This window comes from Triticum urartu, chromosome 5A (genome assembly GCF_056163025.1).
Source record: "Triticum urartu cultivar PI428250 chromosome 5A, HENAU_Tu73, whole genome shotgun sequence".
Lineage (NCBI taxonomy): Eukaryota > Viridiplantae > Streptophyta > Magnoliopsida > Poales > Poaceae > Triticum > Triticum urartu.
In genome coordinates, this window is record NC_141877.1 from 643064163 (window position 1) to 643076186 (window position 12024).

The following is a 12024-nucleotide window of genomic DNA, read 5'->3' on the forward strand; positions in this document are numbered from 1 at the left end:
CACGCCTTATCATCGTGGTCGCGAAGCATCATGGTGACCTTCGACACTGTCACAGAGCACCTCGTTGTCATCATCGCTGTCGCAACATTGACGTGGTGTCAACATTGTCACATCACGCCTATTTGTTGTGGCCATCGATGTCATCGCAACACATCCCGTCATTGTGTCCGTCAAAGCATCGTCAACATCGCCATGGCACACCTTGTCATTGTGGTCGTCGAAGTTGTCAAGACACGCCTCATTGCGGCGATGATACAAGGGTGGTCCAATACTATGGGCGTAACTCTGAGGTCGTGGGACGTGTTGTGACGCTGGATGGCGGTCTCTGCGATATTCGACTGCTTCAATGGCCATGGCAATGCTATGAGGCATGATGTGATGGTCGCGGTGATGGTGCGACGACATGCTTCGACCTCCATGACCTGCGATGACATCCCATGAAGTTCTCCGACCTTTGCGACCTGCGATGGCATCTCGGCTGCTACGATGATGTCGCGACGGTCGCGACATTGGGATGACGACATGCTTGCAACGCCCTTGATGTGGTTCGATGGCTGTGACGATGCTGCAATGACATCTTGGGTCCTTCCATGCTGCTGCAATGGCATCCCTAGTCCTTCTATGATCCTTCGATGATGTTGAGAAGGTTGCAACATTGGCACGATAGACATGCTTCGAACACCCGCCATGTGCTTCGAGGACTGAAACGATGTTTCGACTGCATGCTTCGACGACCGCCTTGATGCTTTGATGCGTGCCAAACGACGATGGCACAACGACATGCTTCTAACGCCTGTGAGGTGCTTCGACGGTCGCGATGATGTTGTGAAGGCTGCGGCATTGGCACAATAGACATGCTTCAAACACCCGTCGTGTGCGTTGAGGACTGAGACGATGCTTCGACGACCGCCTTGATGCTTTGAGGCATGTGTGACGATGATGACACGATGACATGCTCCTGACGCACGTGAGGTGCTTCGGCGATCGCGATAATGCTGTGACGGCCGCGACGATGCCGCAACGGTGTGCCTCGGACAATCATGGCGATGTCGTGACGTCGTGCTCCGACAAGCGTGACAATGCTACGACGGAGGCCCGACTGCGTCGACGATGCTGCAACGATGTGTTTCATGGTCATGCATGGCAGTGTTGAGACGATGAGCATGGCCGCTTCGATGATGGATGTTGCGACGCCCGCGGAGATGGCAGCCCGGCTGCTCCGGTGATGGTGCAATGGCATGTTCAAAGGCGGCGGTGGCGGGCAAGGAGGGGGGAGGGGGCATGCAACATTGACTCCATCAGCTTGGTAGTACCAATTGAAACTAGTCCCTCCATTTTTAAATATTTGTCTTTCTAGACATTTTAAATGACTAGTACATACGGATGTATGTATGTAGACATATTTTAAAGTGTAGATTCATTCATTTTGCTTCATATGATATAGTCACTTGTTGAAATGATTAGAAAAACAAGTATTTAGGAACGGAGGGAGTAGCACCCATGATTAATTATACAGAAGATGGTAATCTAGCATTTGTCAATCACATAGCTACCTGGCAAAAGCATTGCATGTGAAAGTGAGTGTGAGAATGATACTTCCTCTGTCCCAAAATCCAAAATATAAGAACTCCACGATACCTTGGCACTGGGACAGACGTGCGCTCGCGTGACACGATCACGTAGGATCGGACGCGGCTGACAAAGCCAATAAACATCCGTCTGTTTCCAAGCGTTTTCCCTTTTTTTAATGGTCTTTTTTTCGAGGGGTGTCTCATGTACGTACGATTGTACGGCCGCATAGGGCGGGCCGGCGGGGGCTGGATCACTTGAGAACGTTCTCAAAAAAAGAGAGAGAAAAACTCTGTACCGTGGCTGGCTGGTGTGGTTCGGTACGCGTCCTTGTCCTTGTACCTGAGCATATTCAGCTCCGTCCACCTTTTTGCGCTTGATGATTTGCTGCTAATTATTCGTGCGTGTGCTTTTCTTTCCTTTTTCCGGCGGAGTGGTGGATGCACAGTTGGAGAACAGGGGACGAGCCGCATGAGTTTGACGTCCGTGTTAATTCAGTTTTGCAAATCTCAAAGTGATCGAAAGGGATGTTTGTTTGCTGCTCTCGTGTTATGTTATGGGCCTCTTTGATTCACATGATTGCAAAAACACTGGAATAGAAAGAATACAGAAAATCTATAGGGTTGCAGTTGTAATACAGAGGATTGAAAAACAGTGAAAAATATAGGAATATGAAACAAATGGAACGTTTGAAATGCAGGAACTGAAATCAAATGAATGCATTATTTAGTAGAGAAACCATGCACCGGTATGCAACTTTGTCCCTCTTGCCTCGGTCTTTGTGTAAAAAAAAGGTCTGACTCAATGTTTCACTTCATGCGAAATCACAGAAAACCAACAGTGTTTCTCTGGATTGCAACAGTATTCCTTCATACTGGTTCTTACAAATCAAACATCGCTACAGTAGCAAATCTTATGAAATGAAAATTCCTGGGTTTTTCCTATGAAAAATCCTTCAAATCAAAGGAGGCCTATGTATGTATACAGCACGAGGATGAGTCCATCTCCATCAACATCTCACTCACGCGCTTTGGCCGTTGTTTTTCACTAGTGCGAATTTGCTATTATATATTATAGCCACCTCTGGACTTTCTCTGATGATGTGTCGTCGTCGTCTAGGTCGTACAGTGCAGGTGCACCCGGAACGAAATTCCATGCTTGGCTGGGAAGCTTCTGAGGATGTTCCGGCCGATCGGCAGTGTTTAGAGCAACACCGACGCGCCGTTCAAAAGGACGTGCATTTTTTCTTCTTCTTCTTCTTCAGTTTTGCTAAAGCACATCTACATCTTATGTCATCGATCTTACGCGGACATTCGTGTGAGAATTTCTTTTTACTTTTTTATTTTATTTTCATACTTGATTGTGTCACTTTGATGTGCAATAACTACAGCATATCTAGATATACCCTAAACAAACTTTTTTTTTCTATTTAGAATGTGAGTCTAACGCACGGACTCATTTTCGTTCTTGCGACCGGCATGCGTCCATTTTTTGACATGTTTTAGCTTTTTTCTACAAACATATGGATTTTTTTAGCCCTAATGCACATAATTCAAACAAAATAGAAAATTCTCATAGTTTCACAAGCAAATAAAATATCTTATAGTTTACAAGACAAATAAAAATTTATTTGTCTCAAATACATTTTAAGAAAAGATAGCCAATACATCTATTGATTGCTAACGTGAGCACACATATTCTCAACCAAATCATCTTACAGCTGAATGTGAGTTTCTCAATCACGTATTTGATGATGAAATCCAGTGAAATGTGCAAACGTTGCCGCTCCTCCATGCTCAGGCATAACATTTTCACACTAAAACTGAAACTCTTGATCATATATACGTTCTGGATGCTTATCCTCTACGATCATATTATGCATGATCACACAAACAACCATCATTTCCCACAACTTCTTGGTGCTTAAAGTTCTAACAGGATATCGAACGATGCCCCATCGAGATTGAAGAACACCAAAGGCACGCTCCACATCCTTCCTAGCACTCTCTTGCTCTTGGACAAATCTCTTCCTCTTCTCTCGTACAAGGTTGGGGATTGTCTTCACAAGAGTAGTCCACTGAGGATAGATATCGTCAGCTAGGTAGTATCCTTTGGTGTAGTGGTGGCCATTGATCTCAACACCGACCTCTGGGTAGTTGCCTTCTGCAAGCCTTGCAAACACCAAAGAGCGTTGAAGCACGTTGATATCGTTGTGAGATCTAGTCATGCCGAAGAAAGAGTGCCAAATCCAGAGATCTTCTGAAGCCACGGACTCGAGTATGACAGTTCTAGCTTTGATATGGCCCCTATACTGCCCCTGCCAAGCAGAAGGGCAGTTCTTCCACTCCCAGTGCATAAAACCTATGCTACCAAGCATCCCCGGAAAGCCCTTGTTGGCATTCATCACGAACAATCGGGCTGTATCTACACCATTTGGCTCTCTCAAGTACTCTGGGCCAAACACTGCTATCACAGCCTTACATAACCTATACATTGAGTCTAGACACGTGGACTCGCACATTGGAACATACTCATCAATGAGATCCCTGGGACTCCGTATGCAAGCATCCAAATAGATGCAGTACATTTCTTATAAGAGTAGAAGCCAATCTTTCCAAGGGCATCCTCCTTGCACTTGAAATACTTATCGTATGCCCCCTCCCTGGATACAACCGAACACATGTCTAGACAGTGGCGGAGCCAGGAAATTAGAACGAGGAGGGCCAAGTATTGCCAATCTGTGTTAGGGAGGGGCAACTCACTAGTATACACCACTTTAGCAGCAATTTATCATGTATTAACATGCATATTAGGCTTGACAGAGTAATGTTACGGGGGGGGGGGGGGGCAGGGCCCCTGCTGGCACCCCTGTCTCTGCCACTGTGTCTAAACATACGGAAACGGCGCTGGAATAGGTGGTATTTGAAGAGTGAGTTGGGGGTCTTGAAGTAGTCCTTCCAAAGTAGGAAATGGCCACTCTCTCGGTTGCGATTCAACGTCGGAGTGTGCCCTGGGATAAAGCCCCTGAACATCGGACGCTGCCTACTAAGGTGGTCATGGACAACGAACATAGCAGCCACAAGCTCCTCATTGTCGGATGAAGAATCATCCAAGTCGCAAATGAAATTGTGGAAAAAGAACTCATCGACGGAGTCCATTTGTACCTTGTGGGCAAACCATCGAACAACTTGCGAGCGTCGTCGAAGAAGCTGGCCGGTGAAGAGCCTCGCACCTCCCCTGGACCAGGTAGCAGGCCCCTAGGTGTCCGGCAAACGTCGCGATATCCGGCGAGCGAGGTCGTCACGCTTGGGTGCTGCGGGCTGGGGGGGGGGAGCGCGGGGCGAGGGGGTGGCGACGACGACATGAGGGTGTTGCGGCGGTGGTGGCGGCGACATTGGAAGGTGGCGTGCTGCGGGGGAGGTATGTGGGTGCGGATGCCTAGCCTGGGCACCGGAACTGGGCGGCAACAACGAGTAGGGCGACCGGGTGTGCTGACTATCGATGGAAGGAAGATGAAATGGCCAATGTGCCACGGAGTGGCGGACCAGGGGAGGACAAGAGCGGGCATCGCACGCGTCAATTTCTTGTCCGCGCGAACGCAAACGCCACCCAAATTTGGGCCGAAAATGGGTCGCGTGGCAAACGAAAAGCGGACGCACGTCCGTTTGTGTCGCCGCGTTGGGCCAACGTTTGTTTCCATTTCGACCCAAACAGACACGTGCGAACAGTTTTGGGTCGGCTCGTTGGAGTTTGGAGTTGCTCTTAATTCCATTTCCTATACTTGTAAAGAAAATCATTTCCTATATTACTAAAAAAAGAACCATTTGCTTTGGTCTAAAAGAGAAAAAAAAGGAACCATTTGGTGGCTCCAGGAGGGTAGAGCACGCACGGCCGATGAGCTGTTTTTTCTTTCCTGAAGTAGTAAATTTCGCTTTTCGAGACACCACTGTACGGACCGATGGATTGTTAAATGCGGCCGTGGTACCGGTGATGTTCGCTCGCGTGCGCGCCAGGTAAGCCATCCACCAGCGGCATACACAATTGCCAGGAAAAAGGCCGTATGGAAACGGTCGTCTTCCGCATCGACCGGCGGTGACCGACCAGGTCGGGTCTGGTCATGCCGCGGGAGACCTCAAGAGCGTTGACGGTCCGGTCCGGCCTCCCGTGTAATGTACTGTATAGTGTTGTGGTGTGAACAAAAAATATATGACGGGGTCTCCTCCGTGACTGTTCAAATGCACCATACAGCTTTTGGTTTACCTATAAATGATAAATGCCACACGTGTGGCACGAAGTAACACCGCCCTGACGTTTTTACGACTCAAATTACCATCCAAAAAAAGAAGGATGACGACACAATGACACCGCGGCGACATGGTGGATCGGTCGCCGGATGCGCGCCGGTCGTTTTCGCCTGGCTTCGACCGACCCAGCGGGGGTGGAAACGTGCGTGCGCTTCCCCGGCGCCCGGGACCGGAAGGAGCAAGAGAACACGAGGGAAACCGAGTGACGCGAGGACCAGCGCGAATGGGACAGGTGTATCGTCTGCCTAAAACACAAGGAAGGAAACACGCTCACACGAAAGCATGCACACATCTATATCTATATATATACCAACATAACAAAACCAAAAGTGCAGATTCAATTAATCTCGGCTATCAAATCATGTCAATCCAACGATCTAGACTGCTTCAATGTCGAGCGCTCAACACGTCCTAAGAAGCAGAACGCGCCATCACCTATAGCCCTTTCCTCTGTCGGGGACTCTCACGAAATGAAAACGGGAGTCCAGGAGCGAGAGAGGAAAATCCAAAGTGCAAATAACATAATATGAAAAAAGAAAAAAGTTCTATTGAGTTGTTGAAAAAAAAGGCACTTTAGAAGCGAAAGTAGGCTATTCTCGGCCCCCTGCGAATCCGTAAATCAGAGAGCATGCCTTTAGCATGCAGTTAAGTTCATACCAAATGTAGTGTTAAACATATAATAACACGTAAATAATATCCTACTTAATATCTATATGCACTTAATATATTTTCAAATTAACATGCATTGCACGTACACATTGACTAATGCATAAAAAGAAAAGAATTTGCGGGAAAAGGAAAAGGAAAGAAAAAGAAAAGGAAAGAAGTTGCGAATCCTTCCAAAAGAAATGAGAAACCAATAATGATCGTCCAAAGCCTGGCACGGCCAGCCGTCTGGCACTGTAAAGACTAAAGAGAGAGAGGGAGAGAGCCGCCAATGAGTGATGTGAACGAGGTCTCGCGAAACCGGACGAAAATCCATCCGCACGAGCGCACACGCACAGCGATAAAGCCAGCGCAGCAGCAAAGCCGGAGCAGAGCCATCAAACCACGCCGCGACTCCTCCCCCTCCCCTGCTCCTCCCGGCGACTCGCGGGGTGCTGCTGCTGACGGCTCATGGGCTGCTGCCGCTCGTCGCTGCGGGCGGTGACGCACCCCCACCCGGAGAAGCCGCCGGGGACGGGCGCGGGGGCGGCGCCGATGGCCAGGCGGCCGTCCTTCTCGGCGAGCGCGCACCGGGCCGCGCCGCCTCCGCCGGCGGCGGCGGCGGCGGCCTCGTCCTCCGAGGCGGGGTTCGCCGAGTTCTCGCTGGCGGAGCTGCGCGCGGCCACGGGCGGGTTCGCGCCGGAGAACATCGTGTCCGAGAGCGGCGACAAGGCGCCCAACTTCGTCTACAGGGGCCGCCTGCAGCAGGGGCAGGGGCAGGGCCCCCGCCGCGCGATCGCCGTCAAGAAGTTCGGCAAGATGGCCTGGCCCGACCCCAAGCAGTTCGCGGTACGTTCCAACAACCCCGCCGCCGGAGGCCCTCCCTCTGTTTCCATTCCTCTGTCTGCCTCCGTCTGCCGCGGGACTGGAATTCGCGAGCTAAAAACAACGGCTTTGCTCCGGGTTTGGTTTTGGCGTGCAGGAGGAGGCCAGGGGGGTGGGCAGGCTGCGCCACCGCCGGCTCGCCAACCTCATCGGCTACTGCTGCGACGGGGACGAGCGCCTGCTCGTCGCCGAGTTCATGCCCAACGACACCCTCGCCAAGCACGTCTTCCACTGTAAGTTTGCTTGCCCCCCCGTACCAACACCGCCGATCGATCCTTCTTCAGCCAGCCATTGCTTGGAGCATTTACTTCAAGAACTCGGTTTCTGATTTTCTGGTGGTCTGCAGATTTTGTTTTGTCCATTTCCATAAATACATGCTGCGAAATTCCTGGCAGTTGTAGTTCCTCATTAGTCTGCTCCGAGCAACTGCATTTGGTGTACCGAACGAATCATTTGGACAGCTCTTTGTTACTCTATATGCCATTCCTTTTCTTTTGTTGCTGGCATGTCCAACAGATCGATTGGGGCCAATTAAGGCACAAGTTCCCCAAACGCGTGACATAATTTATTACTACTTGTCTGCTTATGCATATTGTATTGGATCCAGCGCAGTTTAATGTGGAACTGCCTTGTCACAGTAAATTCACTGTAGTTATGACCAATGCAGGTAGTAGTACCTATCTATTTATGTGCTTATGGAGGTTCTTCTTATGGAGGTTCTTCAGTGACACTGAAATTAGGCTGCTGACACTAGCTAGACCATGAAGTAGGAGCATTAGCCATATGCTGTGTTTCCTGTGATGCGTTTTAGCTGATGAACATCTTGACCAGACGTCCATAGCGGATGGATGTAGTTTTGATTTGATTGGCAATAATTTCCATCAGTACTGCACTATCTAGAACCCCTACAAAAAATGCATCTGATTGCTTCTTTTCATGATCTTCATTGCATTCAGCATATACGCAAAATTTACAAAGCTGCATTTCGTGATATTGAAATTAGTCTGCTGATACTACATAGACCATGAGTACTAGTATTAGCCATATGCTGTGTTTTCTATGTTCTGCTTTAGCTGATGGACATCTTGACCAGAGGCGGATGGAGTTTTGACTTGACTGACAATAATTGCCATCAGCACTGCACTATCTAGGACCCCTACAAAAATGCATCTGATTGCCTCTTTTCGTGATCTTCATTGCTTTCATCATGTACGCAAAATTTACAAAACTGCGTTTCAGTTCACTTTCATGATGTTGCTTTCGCTCTTCTGCAGGGGAAAACCAGACTATTGAATGGGCTATGCGTCTAAGAGTCGCGTACCACATAGCTGAGGCGCTGGACTACTGCAGCAACGAGGGTAGACCTTTATATCATGACCTAAATGCATATAGGGTCCTTTTTGATGAGGTAAGCAACCAAATACTCTGTATTACTCGTTTTATCCAACCATTATATGGAGAAAAGCCAATTGTTGTCTCATATGGCCAAGGATGGAATAATGTTTTTATCTCTAAAAATGCCTCTCTTGGAAGTGCTTGTTGTGCATCTCTGGGAACTGGAAAGTGCATTTAGTGATTCCATTTAGCTTGTACGACCAATACCGATATGCTCTTTCTGGTACTTGTTTGGATGTTTGCCAGGTGGAGATAGAGGGGTCTGTTTCTATTTTACCTGTGTCTGAAAGAAAGCAAAGCACACACCAAACGTGGAAATTCAACTCTTACATTATAAATGTTCACGAAAATGGTAATTCAACCCTAAGAATGATCTCTCTTTCTTAGTCAAGTTGTATAATGTTTCGTTGATTCATACTTCAGTTGGAGAAATTGTTATTTGATGTCTGAATCTGTATTCGTAAGGTTCTTGCAACACTGGGTTTGAACTGGTGTGGTAGTTGTTGGTTTCTTTCCTTAACGAAAATGGAACCTGGGGGTGACCCCTGATTATCGAAAAAAGAACTGTTACTTTGATTAGGGTCACATGAAAGGCTAAAGCACTTGCACTTCTGGATGATGTTGATTTCATTCAACAGTCGTATGCACAATTCTTACCTGTTATCCTCTGTGAGCAAAATTACTGATATGGTTATCTGCAGAATGGTGATCCTCGCCTTTCATGCTTTGGTTTGATGAAAAACAGCAGAGATGGGAAAAGTTATAGCACAAACCTTGCATACACACCTCCAGAATATTTGAGAACTGGTACATTCTTACCCTCGTATACCTGAGTATTTTCTAGGCTATCATGTATTGAATACACTTTAATGTTTTCTTTACTTGCTTTGTGACAGCTGTTTCTTGATTTAATTCCTTAGTCAGGAAATTTGGTAGAAATAATAAAGGTGTTAACCTGTAGAAACAGAATCTGGCTTCAACACGAATGGAATGATACCACCATTTTTGAGACTTGAACTGGGACAAATTAGAATAGAATTAGAAATACTTTCTGTCCCTCCAGACCAATGGTTTATCTTGTTGAATTACTACATTCTTTCATAAGCAGCTGGTATGAGTTGTCAGTGAACAAATATAAAGTTCCTATTAAGACTACTTACAAACGTGTGGAGGCGACTAAACCTAAGTTCAGATAATACAGTTTCACATAGCTAATATAATATGGTATCTTTCTAAAGGAAGGATAGATTATTTTATTCTTTTATTCTGTGCATGGTATTCTTTTGTTTTCTCTGGAAGAGTCACACTGGAAACTGTCACATTCAGCTTTGGCACCAAACTAACATCTTTCATTGTGACTGCTTGCTTTCTCAGGAAGAGTCACTCCAGAAAGTGTCATATTCAGCTTTGGCACCGTACTACTGGACCTTCTAAGTGGAAAACGCATACCTCCTTCCCATGTATGTTTTCTTGCTATTAATTGTGCTTCCTTGCTACACTTTATCCTACAGAACCATTTTTGAAAATACCTTGGCACACCGGTAGTCGACCCTACCATGTATTTTTCCCTTAGTACAATTACCTGTTGCACTGAAGGATGAATAATGCAGATGTATTGGGTTGGTTTTAAGCCTGACGTTCTTGCTTGTTGTTCGGCCTTTAGATTATGTGTAACCATCTGAAGATTTTGGTAATGAGATCGGGAACCTTGTGTCCTTCAGAAAACAAACACGTAGCTGGTATTCTGTGATTGTAATAGTAGTGTCATAGAAACTGTTACAGCAAATGCAAGCGCTGAAATTTGCTGTCGGAGAATACATATTCTGCCTCCGGGTGTAACTTCGTAGCTTAATTATTCGGTAGCAGTACTTCATACCAATGGAAATCATGCTTTCTAATTTATAGTTATGTTTGCTTCACTCAGGCTCTTGACATGATGCGAGGCGACAATATCCAAATGTTGATGGATTCACATTTGGAAGGAAACTACTCAACAGAAGAGGCAACCGCTTTGGTAGATCTTGCCTCCCAGTGTTTGCAGTATGAAGCTAGGGACCGCCCCAATACAAAAAAGCTGGTTACCATACTTGAGCCCTTGCAAACAAAATTAGAGGTAACCATTGTGTTTTCATCCTTCTATATCTCAAATGTGTAATTCTACGTACTTTTCTGTTCATCCTTGATGGTTCAAACAAAATTTGTATTTTCCCCTGAACTGTAATTATATCACAATAACCTATTTTGTCCCTTTCTCATGGCTGACATTTTCATTTTCAAACCAAAACAGGTACCGTCCTACGAGATGCTTGGCATACCAAAGCATGAGGAAGAAGTACCTCCACCTCCTGCCCCACAACCACCACAACACCCTCTTTCTCCCATGGCTGAGGCCTGTTCTAGGATGGACCTGACAGCTATCCAGCAGATCCTTGTATCGACACATTACAGAGACGACGAAGGCAGTAATGAGGTAAGGATCAGAACATTTCTGCAGTGCGGGTTGTCACCGGAGGAACTGATCACTTTATCCGCCTCCTATTACAGCTATCATTCCAGGAATGGACGCAGCAGATGAGGGACATGTTGGACGCCAGGAAACGTGGGGATCTAGCTTTTCGTGACAAAGATTTCAAGACAGCCATAGAATGCTATACACAGGTGGGCACATGGATAATTATATCAGGAGCCTTTAAAAATAAATTGTACAAATTATATGTTAGAATCAAGCTGACCCTTTACTTCATTTGAGGTTGCAGTTTGTTGATGTGGGCACAATGGTATCGCCGACGGTGTATGCCCGAAGGAGCTTGTGTCACCTCATGTGTGACCAGCCCGACGCTGCCCTCCGGGACGCGATGCAAGCGCAATGCGTGTACCCCGAATGGCCAACTGCATTCTATATGCAAGCCGTCGCGCTTTCGAAGCTAGATATGCAGAGCGACGCCAAGGACATGTTGAGTGAGGCTTCGCAGCTAGAAGAGAAGAAGCAAAAGAACTCGAGATGATGTCGAGAGCGTGGTCCTTGTAAAGATGTGTCGGTTCGGTCTCTTTTGCGGCTCAAATGTTTACGTCGATTGAGGCGTGCTATTCCGTCCTTTGGAAAAGAAAAAAACTGTGAGATATTCGAGGTTGAGTTAGGGAGAAACTGCAGGGAAGAAGTGCCGCCGTAGAGTCGTGTGGTTGTAACTATTTGGTTTGGCATTTCTGTGATGCATTATTTTTTGGG

General features: G+C 46.9%; 2 protein-coding genes across 2 annotated transcripts; one reads left to right on the plus strand and one right to left on the minus strand.

The window, feature by feature from the left end:
• Positions 1–3385: 3385 nt before the first annotated feature.
• LOC147973686 (uncharacterized) lies at positions 3386–3973 on the minus strand. The gene has a single exon (XM_087524759.1). The coding sequence runs from the start codon at positions 3971–3973 to the stop codon at positions 3386–3388; it is 588 nt and encodes a 195-aa protein (XP_087380885.1).
• Positions 3974–6832: 2859 nt separating this feature from the next.
• On the plus strand, positions 6833–11999 carry LOC125511351 (serine/threonine-protein kinase BSK1-2). The gene is made up of 9 exons (XM_048676697.2): positions 6833–7367; positions 7501–7636; positions 8678–8811; positions 9500–9605; positions 10173–10258; positions 10723–10911; positions 11086–11268; positions 11343–11456; positions 11555–11999. Exons 1-9 carry the CDS (start codon positions 6990–6992, stop codon positions 11801–11803), a joined length of 1575 nt encoding a protein of 524 aa, XP_048532654.1. The 5' UTR covers positions 6833–6989; the 3' UTR covers positions 11804–11999.
• The last annotated feature ends 25 nt before the right edge of the window (positions 12000–12024 follow it).